The following is a 16,253-nucleotide window of genomic DNA, read 5'->3' on the forward strand; positions in this document are numbered from 1 at the left end:
TGGATGCTGGGCGAGCCCACCCAGCCTTGTGTGGGTGCTCTCTGCTGTGGCACTGGGCTGGCTGGGTGCACGCTGAGCCCCTGACCACCAAATGACAAACAGCAAGTGTGTGCCCTCCTCGGACGTGCTCCTGGGCACCAGCAGGGGCTGGAGGTGGTGGGACGGACCCGCGATGGATGCCTGCGATGACCACCTCCTGCCTGCTCTTCCTCCTCAGATATCGACGAGTGCCAGGAGCTGCCGGGCCTCTGCCAGGGTGGCAACTGTGTGAACACCTTTGGCAGCTTCCAGTGCGAGTGCCCCCTTGGCTACTACCTCAATGAGGACACGCGCATCTGTGAAGGTAGCTGCAGCGTGGTGCCTGGGCTTGGCTGCGGGCCTGGCGTGTACGGCACACACGTGTGTGCTTGCGTGTGTGTGCAACAGGCTTGTGTGTGTATCTGGGCTGCCCGAGGAGTGGTTGGCAGAATCACTTCCCCTTCCTCTTCCAGACTTCCCATCCTTATCACAAAGCCTGTCCCTGTATCAGGCACATCCAAACCTTGCGCCAAGCCTACTCCCACTCCCATGTCAGTTTTTCTCCCAGTGCTTTGACCTCCAATCTCCTTTCCTTGGCAGATATTGATGAGTGCTCTGCTCACATTGGGATCTGTGGCCCCGGGACCTGCTACAACACCCTTGGCAACTACACCTGCGTGTGCCCCCCTGAGTACATGCAAGTCAACGGAGGAAATAACTGCATGGGTACGGCATGGTCTGAGCCTGTGGGCAGGGGTCTGGCAGTGCCCTGCCTGCGTGCAACCCCTGGGTTGTGCTGTGGGCAGCGCAGTGTGGGCACCTTGCCTGAGCACACGGAGCAGCAGTGGTGGGGCTGGCACAAGACACTGGGCTGCCTTTGCAGACATGAGGAAGAGCGTGTGCTACCGCAACTACAACGACACGTGTGAGAACGAGCTCTCCTTCAACATGACCAAGAAGATGTGCTGCTGCTCCTACAACATTGGCAAAGCCTGGAACAAGCCATGCGAGCCCTGCCCCACGCCGGCCAGCCGTAAGTCACCCTGGCACCGTGGCTGCCCCTTGCTTTTCCAGCCATCCCCTGCACTGTGAGGCACAGGCACTGACCAAACAGGAGGAGAAGGGAGAGCATCCTGTCTGGCAGGGGGGGTGCCTGTGGGTGAGTGCTGTGGGGAGAAGCATTGCATTAGAAGGACACGGGGGACTGGGCCAGTATCTGTGGAGCCAAGGCCACCCCTGACCCATGGCACTGAGGCCTCATCTCCACACTGTGAACACTTGCAGGGCCGGTGCCTGCAGCCCTGCCCTGGGCAGCCTGTTCCAATGCCTGAGCACCCTCTGGGGCAGGAATTGTTCCTCAGCTCCATCTAAACCTGCCCTGGTGCAGCTTGAGGCCGTTTCCTCTTGTCCCATCCCTTGTTCCTTGAGAGCAGAGCCCAGCCCCTCCTGGCTCCATCCTCCTCTCAGGCACTTGTAGGGAGCCATCAGGTCCCCCCTGAGCCTTCTCTTCTCCATTGGACCCCCCCAGGTCCCTCAGCCGTTCCCCATCACACTTGGGCTCCAGGCCCTGCACCAGCTCCAGTGCCCTTCTCTGGCCCCATCCAGCACCTCAATGTCTCTCTTGTAGTGAGGGGCCCAGAGCTGAGCACACGATGTGTGCCGCCTGCCTGTCAGAGCCCTCTCTGATCACTCCAGCCTTAGTTGGCCCTTATCTGTCTCGTCCCTTGCCTCACCCTGCTCTGCCCACCAGGCATGGCCATGACCTTGATGTTCCTCTTCCAGCTGAGTACCAGATCCTGTGTGGGAACCAGGCTCCTGGGTTTATCATCGACATCCACACAGGAAAGCCCATTGGTGAGTAGAGCCCCTGGGAGCCAGGTCTGCCCTTTGCCCCTCTGCTTCCTTCCTACAGTGGTTGTGAGTCTGTTCCCTTCCCATCCCCTGGTAAATGAAGCCCTTAGCAGAGGCAAGACAAGGAAACAGAGCAGCTCTGGGGGCTGCTTTCCTCCCTGCTGCCTTCCTGGGATGCTGAGAGGTGTTGTCTGTGTGCAGATATTGATGAGTGCAGTGAGATCCCTGCTATCTGCACCAACGGTGTCTGCATCAACCAGATTGGCAGCTTCAGGTGCGAGTGTCCCATTGGATTCAGCTACAACAACATCCTGCTCATCTGTGAAGGTAACGGGGCAGCCAAGGATGCCCAAGAGGGGGGGTCTCAGTGGGGCACTAGCATCTCCCCAGCCCATGGGGCACCAGGGTGAGGGCTGTGGGCAGACATGGACAGGAGTCTCCATCCTCTCAGCCTTCTTGAGGTCGTCGTTTTCCACATCAATAGTTAGGCAAAACGTGCTGATTTCCATTCATTTTCCTGCCTGCTTTTCCCTTTCTCCATTTCTGGGGGTTCTTTGCAAACGTGTTCCCAAGTTTTGAGAGAGAGCTGCAATTCCCATTATTTTCCTGCAGAGCAATAGTGAAAGCTCGAAACTTGCCCCTGCTTTGCCCAAACCAAGGCTTAACCCTCACTTGACTCCTCCGGGCCACTCCAGCCCTGCCAGGCTGCCGGTGGCTGGCGCTTGGCCCTGTGCACAGCCCGGGTTTGCACTGCTCTCCTCCGCAGACATCGATGAGTGCAGCAGTGGGGAGAACCTCTGCCAGCGCAACGCCGACTGCATCAACATCCCGGGCAGTTACAGGTGCGAATGCTCAACCGGATACAAGCTGTCGCCTAGCGGAGCCTGCGTGGGTAAGATGGGAGCTCTTTGGTACCTATTCCATCCAGAGACACGTGTGTGAGGTGCTGACACCCCTGCCTAGGCTCTTCGGGTGGCTTTACAGAGCCCCATGTGGGGACCAGAGGAAGGACAGGATGAAGGATGTGCCATGTCCTATGGACAGGATGAAGGATGTGCCAGTGCCATGTGTGGGTTCCTTGTCTTTTGTCAAGCCTCTGGGCAATGGCCTGACTGTGCTGTGATTATCATAGACTCACAGAATGGTTTGGGTTGGAGAGGACCTTAAGATCATTCAGTTCCAACCCCCCTGCCATAGGCAGGGACACGTCACCCTAGACCATGTCGCCCAAGGCTCTGTCCAACCTGGCCTTGAACACTGCCATGGATGGAGCATTCACCACTTCTTTGGACAGCCCGTCCCAGTGCCTCACCACCCTCCCAGTAAAGAGCAGTAAAGATTATGGCATACCTTTATTTCTGGACCCCCCCCAGGGATTGTGGGCTGCTGAGGGGCGAGGAAAGGTCTCTGGGAACTGGCTGTTGAGGCCATTTGCTCCAGCTCAATGTATACTTGTTCTGTTAGAGATCACGGTGCATAAATCTTGTTTCCTGTGAAGCCACCTCTCAGGACACAGAGACCCTGCTATGCTGCGCTGCTCCTCACAGACACACTGCCCACCAGCGTGTCAGCTCTTCCCATCTGCTCCATCCCTTCTGCTCACTGGTGCCCGTTTGGCTTTGTTTTAGGTCGCAACGAATGCCAGGAGATCCCCAACGTCTGCAGCCACGGGGACTGCGTGGACACCGAGGGCAGCTACGTCTGCATCTGCCACAACGGCTTCAAGGCCACGGGGGAGCAGACCATGTGCATGGGTCAGTGGGGCTGCCAGAGCCCTGCTGGCAGTCACCGATCAGGGTGGATGTGAGCTCCATCCAGCACCCGCTGGGTAGTGCCAAGGACCACGCTGTCCCATGGCTCCCAGCCTGCCCCTGAAAGCACAGGGGTGTTGTGTAGCTGCCTGGACCCCATCTGCACACCCAGAGCAGTGGCTCTCAGCTCAGCCAGCACCTGAATGAGCTGTGACCTTCTCTCTGCAGATATTGATGAGTGTGACCGGCAGCCCTGTGGAAATGGGACCTGCAAGAACACGGTTGGCTCCTACAACTGCCTCTGCTTCCCTGGCTTCGAGCTAACACACAACAACGACTGCATGGGTGAGCTGCATGAAACCCTGGCTGCATGGATTGCTGACTGGGGTCAACGTGGCAGCGGCTGGGGGGAGCTGAGGTGTCGCACGGTGGCATACAGGGAACAGCTCTGGGTGTCAGCTGGCTGTGGCTGTAGGGGTAGCTGGATGTGTCAGAGGTGTAGGACTGACACAGGATGCGCATCCCTCTTCCCATTGTGCTTCTCATTTCCCTCCCACAGACATTGATGAGTGCTCATCCCTGGTGGGGCAGGTGTGTCGGAACGGCCAGTGCATCAACAGCATCGGCTCCTTCCAGTGCCTCTGCCAAGAGGGGTATGACCGGACCCCTGATGGGAAGAACTGTGTAGGTGAGTGTCCAGGCAGCAGGCTGGCCCTCCTCTGGGGGTTTTGCTGCATGCTGGTGTGGCTAGCACTGAGCAGTGCTGCGAGATGTGGTCCCCAAGATGGTCCCATTAGAGGCAGCTGAGAACTCCACTCACAAGGCTTCAAGTCCTCCAGAACCAAAGCCTGATCATTTGACTGCCCATGGAAAGCTGGACTGGGCCTCACTGTGCTTGCATCTCCCTTCCAGCAATGCAGGGAACAGTCAAGGCAGTCCCTTTCCATGTCCTGAGACTTGTGGGCAGTGAGGAGAAATGTTGTCCTATCCATGCCCCTGCACCAAGGGATGCCTTGGGAGCTACCCTGCAGCCAGGGGCTGTGGGGACAGACAGGCACGTTGCACTCTGTGCCCACCACTCTGCCTCCTGCAGCACCAGGTCCTGCAGGGCTCAGTCCATGTTCCCAGGGTACACGAGGTGGAGCACCCTGGAAAATGTCTTATCTGCTTCCTCTCCATGTTTTGGGAAGAGAAGTGTGCAGCTGCATGTAGGGCAAGCCCAAGCCCTCCATGCTGAGTGTCCTGGGTTCAGCAGTAGCAGTCATTCTCTGTTGGGGTGATGGTTGGAGGGAAGTCAGGGCTAGTCAGATGCTATCCCTGGTGGTTTCCTCTCCTTTCCAGATATCAACGAGTGTGTGAGCCTGCCTGGGACCTGCTCCCCGGGTACCTGCCAGAACCTGGAGGGCTCCTTCCGCTGTATCTGCCCCCCCGGCTATGAGGTGCAGAACGACAACTGCATTGGTAATGTTGGCTCTGTGCCTCCTCCCTTTGCAGCACAGCTTGTGCTCCTTTGCTTCATAGAGCCATGGAAACCACCAGGCTGGAAAAGCCCTTTAAGGTCATCAAGTCCAACCTCGACCCCAGGACTGCCAAGTCCACCACTAACCCATGGCACTGAGGAGTGACCTTGGACTATTCCCACAACAACCTTGTTCTTCCTGAGCGGGCTGGGGCATCACCACCCCCAAATATCTTAATCATAGAATCATAGAATGGTTTGGGTTGGAAAGGACCTTAAGATCATCCAGTTCCAACCCCCTGCCATGGGCAGGACACCTCACACTAAACCATCTCACCCAAGGCCTCGTCCAACCTGGTCTTGTACACTGCCGGGGATGGAGCATTCACAACCTCCCTGGGCAACCCATTCCCTAACAAGAAAGAATTTCCTCCTTAGATCCAATCTAAACTTCCCCTGTTTCAGTTTTAACCTGTTACCCCTTGTCCTATCACTGCAGTCCCTAATGAAGAGTCCCTCCCCAGCATCCCTTTAGGCCCCCTTCAGATACTGGAAGGCTGCTATCTTCCTGAAAACAATTGGACCCAGAGCAAGGCAAGGCCTGCTCCCATGACAGAGGAGGCTTGGGGGTTTTGCTGTGCCCTGGCCTCTTCATTGCCCCATATGCCCTGAGGGAGGGTTAGGGGTCAGGGCTGGGATGATGTCCTGCAGGCATCAAAGCTTCGCATCACAGATTCACAGCTGGCTTTAATGCAGTGATGAAAGGAGTCACCTTTGGCTGCTCTGTGTGTCCCTGATACTCCCAGATATCAACGAGTGTGAAGAGGAGCCCAACATCTGCCTTTTTGGGACGTGCACCAATACCCCTGGCAGCTTCCAGTGCGTGTGTCCTCCAGGCTTTGTGCTGTCCGACAACGGCCGGCGGTGCTTTGGTGAGTGCAGTGGGAAGGGAGGGCGATGGATGTCTGCAACGGGCTGTGCATAACCCATCCTCTCACAGATACCCGCCAGAGCTTCTGCTTCACTCGCTTTGACAACGGGAAGTGCTCTGTCCCCAAGGCCTTCAACACCACCAAGGCTCGCTGTTGCTGCAGCAAGATGCCAGGAGAAGGCTGGGGAGACCCTTGTGAGCTGTGCCCGCAGGAGGGGAATGGTAGGTGTGCTGGGAGCCAGCTCCATGGCAGACGTGGCTCTGCGCGTCTCTGACACGTGCAGAGCGTGGGGAAGGTGTGCAAGGGCAAGCCAACGAGCACAGTGGGCTCCTCCGTCTGGAGAACACTGCCTTCCAACCTAGGGGCCCTTACGGGACTATGTCCAGTTCTGGACATAGTGGAGAGGGTCCAGCGGAGGCTACAGGGATGCTCAGGGGTCTGGAGCATCTCTGATGAGGAGAGGTTGTGGGAGATGGGCCTGGTGGGTTGAAGAAGAGCAGACTGAGAGGGGATCTCATCGATGCAGATCAATAGCTCAAAGGTGGTGCCGGCAGGATGGTGCCAGACTCTTCTCAGTGGTGCCCAGCGACAGGATATTTCACTTGTAAAGATACCTCACTTTTCTGCTTGCTTTCTTCCAGTTGCCTTCCAGGAGCTGTGTCCATATGGCCATGGAGCTATCCCAGGCCCAGGTGACACCCGAGAAGGTAAGGTCTGATCTAGGGATGGGGAGGCTGCCTGGAAGCAACCAGAGGCTGTCTGGAGAGCAAGGGTGAATGTCAGTGGTTGGAGGGACACAGGACCGGGTGCTCTCCCAGGCTCATGGTCTCTGGCTGCTCACTGAAGCTCTGGAGAGGAAGCATCTGGGATTGCAGAGTCAGTGCTGAGAGGACAGGGATGTTCCTGGCTACGTGCTCACATGAGGCTTCATTGCCTTGTTTTTCCTTCTAGATGTCAATGAGTGCTCAGAGAACCTGGGTGTCTGCATAAACGGGGCCTGCATCAACACTGATGGGTCCTTCCGCTGCGAGTGCCCCTTTGGGTACAACCTGGACTACACAGGAGTCAACTGTGTGGGTAAGTGCATGGGGAGCACCTGCTTCCTCTTGCTTCTATCATAGAATCATGGAATGGGTTGGAAAGGACCTTAAGCCTTAAAGCTTGCTGGGCTTGTTTGAGTGCTCTGGTTACGAGATCAGCCTGCACCTTTCCTAACTCATCTACCTAACGTGGTCCTGCCTTCCTCCAGATACTGATGAGTGCTCCATTGGCAATCCCTGTGGGAATGGCACCTGCACCAACGTGGTGGGAGGCTTCGAGTGCGCCTGTGACGAGGGCTTTGAGCCAGGTCCCATGATGACATGTGAAGGTAATGCTGCTGTGGGGCAATCCCTTCGCCCCCATTGCACACTGGGTCACTTGCCTGGGCGAGCAGCAGGTCAGCCTCCAATGGCTGGGGCTCATCTCCACGTCAGCGTGCACATCAGCACTGGTCCCCTTCAGCTTCCTCTGAGGCTGGAGCCCAAGAGGGGGTCTGGGGACCTGCTGAAATGCAGGAGCTGCCTCAGCAAGGACCCTGTCAAAGCTGCTGACCCCAGGTGTCCGTCAGTGCTGAAGACCATGGCAGGAAGCCTTGGCGGCACAGAGTCCTCATGAGATGAATGCACAGGGAGGGGGGAGCCCCTGCACTGTTCCTGCCCAGCTGACTGCTGAGAGCACAGAGTGGAGCTCTCTCCTCTCTCCTGCCTCCCAGATATCAATGAGTGCTCACTGAACCCTCTGCTCTGCGCCTTCCGCTGCATCAACACCTTTGGCTCCTATGAGTGCACGTGCCCATCCGGATACGCCCTGCGAGAAGACAGAAGAATGTGCAGAGGTAAAATCCCCTTCTGCACCCATCGGGGGGGGCTCCCACACCCTCCCCAGCTCCTGCACTTTGTTGGTCTCTGGTGCTGTGCAGAGGATTTCTGAGCTGGCATCTCTGGGCTTGTGCTCCCACCTCCCTTGATGCCCATGCTGTGCGCCAGCCAGCCTGGACCAAGGCAGAAGGGATTGCTGGAGCGGTGCAGATGCAAGGACTCAGTTCCTAGTTGCCTGCGCTGGCGGGTTGAACGCGGGCTCACGAGGTTCTCGGTTGCAGATCTGGATGAGTGCGCAGAGGGACTGCACGACTGCGAGTCCAGAGGGATGCTGTGCAAGAACCTCATCGGCACCTTCATGTGCATCTGCCCGCCAGGGATGCAGCGCAGGCCTGATGGAGAGGGCTGCACAGGTACCGAGGACCAGGCTGGGAGGGATTCCCAGTGAGGCTGGAGACCGTCTTCTTCTAGGCATTGCCCATGCAGCTTTATCTTATGTCCTTCTGCCAAACAGCTCCTCCCCAGGGCTGCCCATGTGTCAGAACTTCCTGGATGTCCTATTAGATGCCTACACACACAAAACCTCTGTTCACCCCTGGACCTATGGTCTATACACTTCCAGCACATTGTGCCACGTGGCCTTTCTATTGAGTCTCTCCAGGTCTGTGTCAAGGTTTTGGAGGGGCCAGCACTGGACAGCCCAGAGCTGCACAATGTTAGGCAGAGCAGGAATGCAAAGCGAGCCCAGCTCCACTCCTAGCCCAGCAGCTTGGCCACTTGCAGGTGGAGAACGTGCAAAGCAGGGATGCTGGGTTCTCACCCAAAGCCACACTGCTCTGGGAGAGGTCCAGAGCAGGTGGACGTGTTCCTCAGCTCCCCAAGGATGTAGAACTTGGCCTCAAGGTCCATGGGAGGGTGTTCCAAGCACGGGGCTCCTGGGAAGCTGGAATTTGCCCTGTGCCTCACCTCTTTGTGGCTCCTTCCTTCCCAGATGAGAACGAGTGTCGCACCAAGCCTGGGATCTGCCCCAACGGCCGCTGCATCAACACGGTGGGAAGCTACCGCTGTGACTGCAATGAAGGTTTTGAAGTCAGCCCCTCTGGCACAGAGTGTATTGGTAATTACCAGGTCCTGGTGGGGCTTGAGCAGCCTCTCTGTAGTAGCAAATGATGCTTTTCATGTGTTTCCGAGCAGAAAGTTGTTGGGGTTTGCCTTTAGCAGTACCCAAACCACGCTACCCTCTGTGCTGGGGCTGGCACAGGCTGGACCAGCTGCTCGGTTATCCCTGGAGGTGACCCTGACTCACATCCTGACCTTGTATCCTCACTCTTTCTACCCAGACACCCGCCAAGGATTCTGCTTCACTGAAGTACTGCAAACCATGTGCCAGATGTCTTCCACCAACCGCAACCTGGTCACCAAATCTGAGTGCTGCTGCAACAGTGGGCGCAGCTGGGGCCCCCAGTGCGAGCTCTGCCCCCTTCCCGGAACTGCCCAGTACAAGAAAATGTGTCCTCATGGGCCAGGGTACTCCACTGATGGCAGAGGTGAGCTGGGGCAAAAGCAAAGGTGTGGGTACAGGCAGCCTTCCCCTGGGATAGACCTACACAGTGCCCGCAGCAGATAAGAAACCTCTGTGACATTATCCTACATGGAATCATAGAATCAGCCAGGTTGGAACAGACCTTAAAGCCCATCCAGTCCAACCATTCCCAGCCCTGCCAAGGCCACCCCTGACCCATGGCACTGAGGCCTCATCTCCACACTGTGAACACTTGCGGGGACGGTGCCTGCAGCCCTGCCCTGGGCAGCCTGTTCCAATGCCTGAGCACCCTCTGGGGCAGGAATTGTTCCTCAGCTCCATCTAAACCTGCCCTGGGGCAGCTTGAGGCCGTTTCCTCTTGTCCCATCCCTTGTTCCTTGGGAGCAGAGCCCAGCCCCTCCTGGCTCCATCCTCCTCTCAGGCACTTGTAGGGAGCCATCAGGTCCCCCCTGAGCCTTCTCTTCTCCATGTGAACCCCCCAGGTCCCTCAGCCGTTCCCCATCACACTTGGGCTCCAGGCCCTTCATCCCCCTGACCATATTCTCTGGCTCCCTGGGAGAGTCTGATCTCCCCTGGCACAGGAGCACGGTGGCAGAGGCAGCGCCATCACTAAGAGGTCCTTTCCTCCCTTCTGCAGACATCGATGAGTGCAAGGTGCTGCCCAACCTCTGCAGGAATGGACAGTGCATCAACAGCATCGGCTCCTTCCGCTGCCACTGCAGGCTGGGCTACACCGCCGACATCACCGGCACCGCCTGTGTGGGTGAGCTGGGAGAGGGAAACCCAAGTCTCCAGACAGCCCTTGGCCTTAGGGGGCTTCCACCCCTACTTTCAGCATGCAGACAGAGGGTCCTGAAGCAGACACACACACACACACACACACACATCCCCTGCCCAGGACCGGCTCTCACTGCTGGGGATGGAGCATCCACCACTCCTTTGGCAACCTATTCCAGGACCTCAGCACCCTCACAGGGCAGAACTCCTTCCTTACCTCCAACCTGAACGTCCCCTGTTTCAGTCTGAACCCATCACCCCTTGTTCTATCCCTACAGTCCCTAATGAAGAGCCCCTCTCCATCATCCTTGTAGCCCCCTTCAGACCCTGGAAGCTGCTCTGAGGTCTCCACGCAGCTTCTCCTCTCCAGGCTGAACAGCCCCAATGTTCTCAGCCTGTCTTTGTGTGTTGTTTAACTCCTTAACTCTGATGAGCAGAGGTGACAAAGCTGCAGATGTAGAGGGCTCCTAGATTTGTTGTGCTGGCTCAAACTGAAGTCTTCCCTCCAAGCCCTTGTCTCTGCTCACCTGCTTTATCCATGCAATCACTCTGCATTTATCTGGGGCAGGAAATGCCAGAATCATAGGGACATCTGACCACTTGGTTATGTGGGGCCATGAAACCTGGGATTGCCATGTGTCCAGGAGCCTGTTGGTAGACTGAATGGTCCAAGGGGTGGTGGGGGCAGAGTCCAGCAACACAGCCTGTGGATGCTGATGTATCTTGTCTCCCGAGTCTAGATTTGGATGAGTGCAACCAGTCCCCTAAGCCGTGTAATTTCATTTGCAAGAACACAGAAGGCAGCTACCAGTGCTCCTGCCCTCGAGGGTACATTCTGCAAGAGGATGGGAAGATCTGCAAAGGTATTCATCCAGGAGAAGGCAAGATGGCAGCTGAGGGGGGTGGCAAGAGCTGGTTAACAGACCAGTCAGGTCCTGCTGTTCAGCCACAGGACGAGGCTGGATATGGGAAAAGCTGCCTTGCTGGACCTTGTGGATGGATGCATTAGGGTTTCATCCTCCCACAGACCTGTGTCATCACCATGGGCTGTGCCTGTCACTGTCAGGGCTCCTCCTGGTGCTGGCAGCCAGGCTGTGAGGAGGGTGCCCTAAGAATGCAGGGGGCCCTGGGATCTGGGGATTACAGGATAAGCAGAGATGAATCTCTGCATCTTCTAAACGTGTCTGTGTATGAGGTGGGGAGAGGCTCGCTGTGGTTTGCATGTAAGAACTTTGTGGATGTTGTTGCTGAGGCTGGTCCAGGTCAGGTCATGGTCTGCCCAGGACCACTGGGCATCACCATGTCCATGCAGGCGTCACAGACTCAGAGCACGAAGCTTTCTCACTAAGATAAATTGAGATGCGTTCTCTTGCCCTTGTTGCTTTAGACTTGGATGAATGTTCCACCAAGCAGCACAACTGCCAGTTCCTCTGTGTGAACGTTATCGGAGGATTCAACTGCAAATGCCCCCCAGGCTTCACTCAGCACCACTCATCCTGCATCGGTGAGTTGGGTAGCTTTAAACACAGGGGAGCCTTTCCAGCCCCGCAGCTCCAGAGCACTGCCCCTCTCCAGCTGGCCTTGGGGATGCGCATCTGCTGCTGCTCAGCCCTTGCTAAGCTCCATGATGGGAGGTGGCTGCCTGCAGAGCTGTGCACAGCCCCAGCCCTGGGGACGGGCTTACAAGTGGTCCCCTGTGTTTTGCAGACAATAACGAGTGCACGGCTCAGCCCTCTCTGTGTGGAGCCAAGGGCCAGTGCCTGAACACGCCAGGCAGCTACAACTGCGAGTGCCAGAAAGGATTCTCCCTGGACAGCTCTGGAGTCAACTGCGAAGGTGGGTCTGTGTCTCTGACAGGCATGGTCCATGTGGAAGAACCCCTTGTTCATTCACACTCTCTAAGGCAGCGCAGTCCAGCCAGGAGGGACTGCTCCTTACTGTGGGGCACCAGAAATCCACATGGGATTTGCAAAAGGAATGCTTCTTGGTGCAAATAAGAGGTCAGTGTCTGACCTGCTTGGAGGACAAGTAGAGGAAGGTCTCAGTGCTGCAGCCACAGCAGCCAAAGCTGGGAAAGGAATGGTCCTGTAGCTCGTCAGGGGAGATCTCATGCTGGCCAAACCCCACTATGTGCTATGCTAAAGAAAAGCCTGTGTCCAGCACAGGCAGGATGATGCAGAGTAGATCTGGTAACAGAATCAAAGTTAACAGAATCGTAAGGCCAGAACATCCAAGCAGGGGCTGCAAGGGGATGGATGTGGGCCTGGGGGCTGTGGGTATCATTCGATTGCAAGCTGCAGAGGCAGAATTAGGCAGAAGAACCCACCTGCACACCCTCAGGGGCACTGGCTGCCAGGCCCATACCATGTGCACATGGTCCCTGTGCCCCCAGTGCTGCCCATGAGTCAGGCAGAGTTTGTCTCACCCCCGTCTGGGTTCCGTTGCTGCAGATGTGGACGAGTGTGATGGAAACCACCGGTGCCAGCACGGGTGCCAGAACGTGCTCGGGGGGTACCGCTGCGGCTGCCCACAGGGCTACGTGCAGCACTACCAGTGGAACCAGTGTGTAGGTGAGTGCGGGATGGGGGCTCTTGTGGCCCGTAGCTGTGGGATGGGGGATAGAGGGCACTGAAACCCCAAGTCCCTCTCCAGCCACCCTTGGACAATGTGGTTCTGGGCAACCTGGTCCAGTTGAAGATGCCCCTGCTCATTGCAGAGGGGTTGGACTGGGTGAGCTTTGAAGGTCCTTTCCAACCCAAGCCATTCTATGATGCTGCTCTCTTCATAAGGGAGCTCACTGTCGGCTCAGCAATGGCCATGGGCACATGGCCTTGGCCGTATGTGGTGGGGAAGCACCAGCAGCGCAGTGAGTTTCTGACTCATTCTGTCTTCGGGTACAGATGAAAACGAGTGCTCCAGCCCCACTGCCTGCGGCTCTGCCTCCTGCTACAACACTCTGGGAAGCTTCAAGTGCGTCTGTCCATCGGGCTTTGATTTTGACCAAGCCTTTGGCGGGTGCCAGGACGTGGATGAATGCTCAGCAGGCGGCAGCCCCTGCAGTTACGGCTGCTCCAACACTGATGGAGGTTACCTCTGTGGATGTCCTGGAGGCTACTTCCGAGCAGGACAAGGGTAAGAGGGCAGTCAGGATGTAGTCCCCGTATGGTCCTGGGGGATACTGCAGGCTGCCAAGTGCATGGTACCCCCAGACACGCTCAGTCACCACAATTCTGTTCTCTGCCACCAATCCAATTTCAAGTCATTCTGTCCAAGCCGTGTCTTATACCCTATATCCTATCCTTCAAGTGTTTCTGGGTGCCACATGGAGAACCTGTGGGAGCAATGGTAAGATTTCCTTCTTAAAGCATGAATCTGAGATGGGGCTCTCTGCTCTTCTGCCACCAGACACTGCATTTCTGGCTTGGGTTTTGGGAAGGGTTCCTACCTTCCTGCCCCCCAAGAAGAGGATGAGGACAACCTGCTCTCCCCTGAAACTTGCTATGAGTGCAAGATAAATGGCTACCCCAAGAGGGGTCGGCAGCGACGCAGTGTCAATGGCACTGAGAAGCACCAGGTGAGAAATCCATGGCATCCTGCATGGGGTGGAGCAAGGGAAGAGCTGGGGCACTCAGGGGGATAACTGCCTGGGGTAGGTCCTGTGCATTTGTACCCATTGCTATGGAGCTGCCTCAGTGCAGGCAGAGACAGCAGCTCTACATCTGCCTGTGCTGGGTGCTTGGGTGGTTGTGAGTGCCACTGAGTCCAGAAGCCCTGCAGAAACACAAGGTCCTTCACAACGCATTAGAGAAGGTCAGGGCACTCTTAAGTGAGATGCACTTGTGTGGTTTGACCACAAATGTCTGGAGATGCATGCAACCAGGGAACAAAACACACGTGTTTCCTTGCAAGGGAACAGGGGAGAAGTTCCCATAGGGCTATAGAGGAGTGTCGAGCACTTACTCCAGACTGGACCCATCACTATAAATAACAGGTTAGTCCTTAGAGGGAAGTTCTGTCTAAGGCTCCCCTAAGGAATTCACAGGCCTGGGCAGGATGGATTGGATCGGGAGGTCATTACGAGCCCTTCAGCCCAATCCAGTCTGATTCTATGAGGCAGAACTCCTCTAAATCAAGTCCTCCTTCACCTGGCCAGGAGCCTTTCTTGGTATCTGTAAGTAACATGCCTGGTTCCTCCCGAAGGATCACACTGTGAACTTGGCCAGCATGGACGTGGATGCTCCTCTGTCCATGATGCTGAACCTCTCCGACCTGGCTCACAAGGAGCACATCCTGGAGCTCCTGCCGGCTGTGGAGCCGCTGGAGAACCGCGTGCGGTACCTCATCTCCCACGGGAATGAGGATGGCTACTTCCGCATCCACCAAAAGGAGGGGCTCAGCTTCCTGCACCTCGGCCGCAAGAAGATCCTGCCGGGCACCTACCTGCTGGAGATCGTGAGCGTGCCCCTGTACCGCAAGAGGGAACTGCAGAAACTAGAGGCCAAGAACCACCTCAACTACTTAGCAGGGGAGCTGGGCCAGGCACTGAGGATGAAGCTTCAGCTCCAGCTCTACTAACATCCATGAGATCCACCCGCCCAACCGACAGTCCAGTCCTTCGCCTTGCCATCCACCTCTGGAAACAACTGCCTCCTCTCTCACTGCACCCCCTGCCACCGTCTCCCCCCACTGCACTGTGCAGCTGATGGGAAACATCCCTCTGGGCTCAGCACTCACCTTGGCCATGCAGGGATAACTCCGCTTGAGTCCAAACCAAGTGACTTGAGTCCAAACCAATCCATGCCACACACGAGCTTGGGCAACCTGCGCCAAAGGCTCAGACCTTGGCAGCAGGGCCCCCAGTCCTCTGCTCAGCTCTTGCCTGTCTCCTTTAACCAAGGCACTGTGTTAGTCTGAGCTGGCAAGGGTGGTACCACGGGGAAGCTGCCTGTCCTTCATGGGCACAGGCCAGGAAATGTGAAGGGGGCCTGGGGGCAGCTTTGGAAGGAGCTATGGCACGGTGTGGTATTAGTGCATTTCCCAACAGCTCTTGTTCCTCCTTCACTTGTGCAGAAACCATCCCATCCCCACGCCGCCCGTGCTCTGGCTTTCTCTGTCCTCTCTGTGCCTTTCTCTGGTCCTTTCGGGCTCCTCTGTCAAGCAGAAATGGTCCCCTCTGAGTGAAGGGGCAGCTCACGTTGTGAACCTCACATCACGAAGCAGCCAGGCTACAGGACCATAAGCTCCTGAAGGGAAGCCAGGGTTTTCACACTGCAGGATGCTGAACACGCACGCACGGACACCAAAGATTGGAGCTGGAAGGGCTTTTCCAGCAAGTCCAGGGGTTAAGGTGTCCTTAATGTGACATCATTGCATTGCTGAATGTGTTTTGGACAAACTAAACGGGCAGGAAAAAAGCCATGAGTCTGGTAAAGAGCATCTGGCTGCTTCCCATGCCGGCAGGGATGGGGGGCTTGGCCGGACATGTGTGGATGCTGCAGGGCACATTTCCTGGCCGGCACTGATGGAGAGCTTGAAAAGCCTGGGAAAAGCTTCCCACCAGCAGGAACAAGTTGGGGATGGAGTGGGAGGGGAGGCGCCTCTGCAGCCTGGCAGGAAGGAAGAGGCAGGGAGAGCCAGAGCTTCACTCTGCAAACAGCCCTCAGCTCTGAGCCACCCCATCTGGGTGAGTGGTGCTTATGGGCCAGATTCCCCCCTCCAGCTCCGGTCAGGAGCACTTCTGGTGCTGCAGGTGCCTCCCCTCTGGTTGTCACCTACATCTTGGTCAGGCCAAGGTGGGCGGTCTCTGGTTAATGCAGACAAGTGAAATGCACTAAAAAGAGCCTGGGGAATAGGAATGAAGTGAACTGGGGTCCCCCTGCTGCCTCAAGCAGCCTGTCCAGACTGTTCTGTCCTGGCTTTTCTTCCTCCTTCATGAGTGTTCCTCACCCAGCTCGTCTCTGCAATGCCATCCCCCTAGTTTTGCATGACCCTCTTTTCAGTCCTGCATCAACCCTGTGCCTCATCACAGGACAGAAAGGTGCTAATTCACTCCGGTGACACACA

General features: G+C 56.7%; 1 protein-coding gene across 1 annotated transcript in view; it reads left to right on the forward strand.

Annotated features, from left to right (window-relative positions):
- LOC134166988 (fibrillin-2-like) overlaps nt 1-15,514 on the forward strand; it is a 95,886-nt gene extending 80,372 nt beyond the window's left edge. Inside the window, exons 40-66 of the mRNA XM_062625176.1 lie at nt 218-343; nt 619-744; nt 902-1,051; nt 1,801-1,872; nt 2,071-2,196; nt 2,636-2,761; nt 3,498-3,623; nt 3,849-3,965; nt 4,180-4,308; nt 4,962-5,081; nt 5,886-6,011; nt 6,080-6,232; nt 6,653-6,718; nt 6,963-7,088; nt 7,261-7,380; nt 7,765-7,887; nt 8,152-8,283; nt 8,862-8,987; nt 9,211-9,417; nt 10,051-10,176; nt 10,931-11,053; nt 11,578-11,694; nt 11,898-12,026; nt 12,641-12,760; nt 13,091-13,322; nt 13,596-13,764; nt 14,391-15,514. Coding sequence (XP_062481160.1) covers nt 218-343; nt 619-744; nt 902-1,051; nt 1,801-1,872; nt 2,071-2,196; nt 2,636-2,761; nt 3,498-3,623; nt 3,849-3,965; nt 4,180-4,308; nt 4,962-5,081; nt 5,886-6,011; nt 6,080-6,232; nt 6,653-6,718; nt 6,963-7,088; nt 7,261-7,380; nt 7,765-7,887; nt 8,152-8,283; nt 8,862-8,987; nt 9,211-9,417; nt 10,051-10,176; nt 10,931-11,053; nt 11,578-11,694; nt 11,898-12,026; nt 12,641-12,760; nt 13,091-13,322; nt 13,596-13,764; nt 14,391-14,765 — 3,788 coding nt within the window. The 3' untranslated portion in view covers nt 14,766-15,514. The remainder of the gene's footprint in view (nt 1-217; nt 344-618; nt 745-901; nt 1,052-1,800; nt 1,873-2,070; nt 2,197-2,635; nt 2,762-3,497; nt 3,624-3,848; nt 3,966-4,179; nt 4,309-4,961; nt 5,082-5,885; nt 6,012-6,079; nt 6,233-6,652; nt 6,719-6,962; nt 7,089-7,260; nt 7,381-7,764; nt 7,888-8,151; nt 8,284-8,861; nt 8,988-9,210; nt 9,418-10,050; nt 10,177-10,930; nt 11,054-11,577; nt 11,695-11,897; nt 12,027-12,640; nt 12,761-13,090; nt 13,323-13,595; nt 13,765-14,390) is intronic.
- Nucleotides 15,515-16,253: the final 739 nt, after the last annotated feature.

Source organism: Pezoporus occidentalis, unplaced genomic scaffold (assembly GCF_034315485.1).
Source record: "Pezoporus occidentalis ecotype Australia unplaced genomic scaffold, CSIRO_AGI_Poc_V1 ctg278, whole genome shotgun sequence".
NCBI classification, from domain to species: Eukaryota; Metazoa; Chordata; class Aves; order Psittaciformes; family Psittacidae; genus Pezoporus; species Pezoporus occidentalis.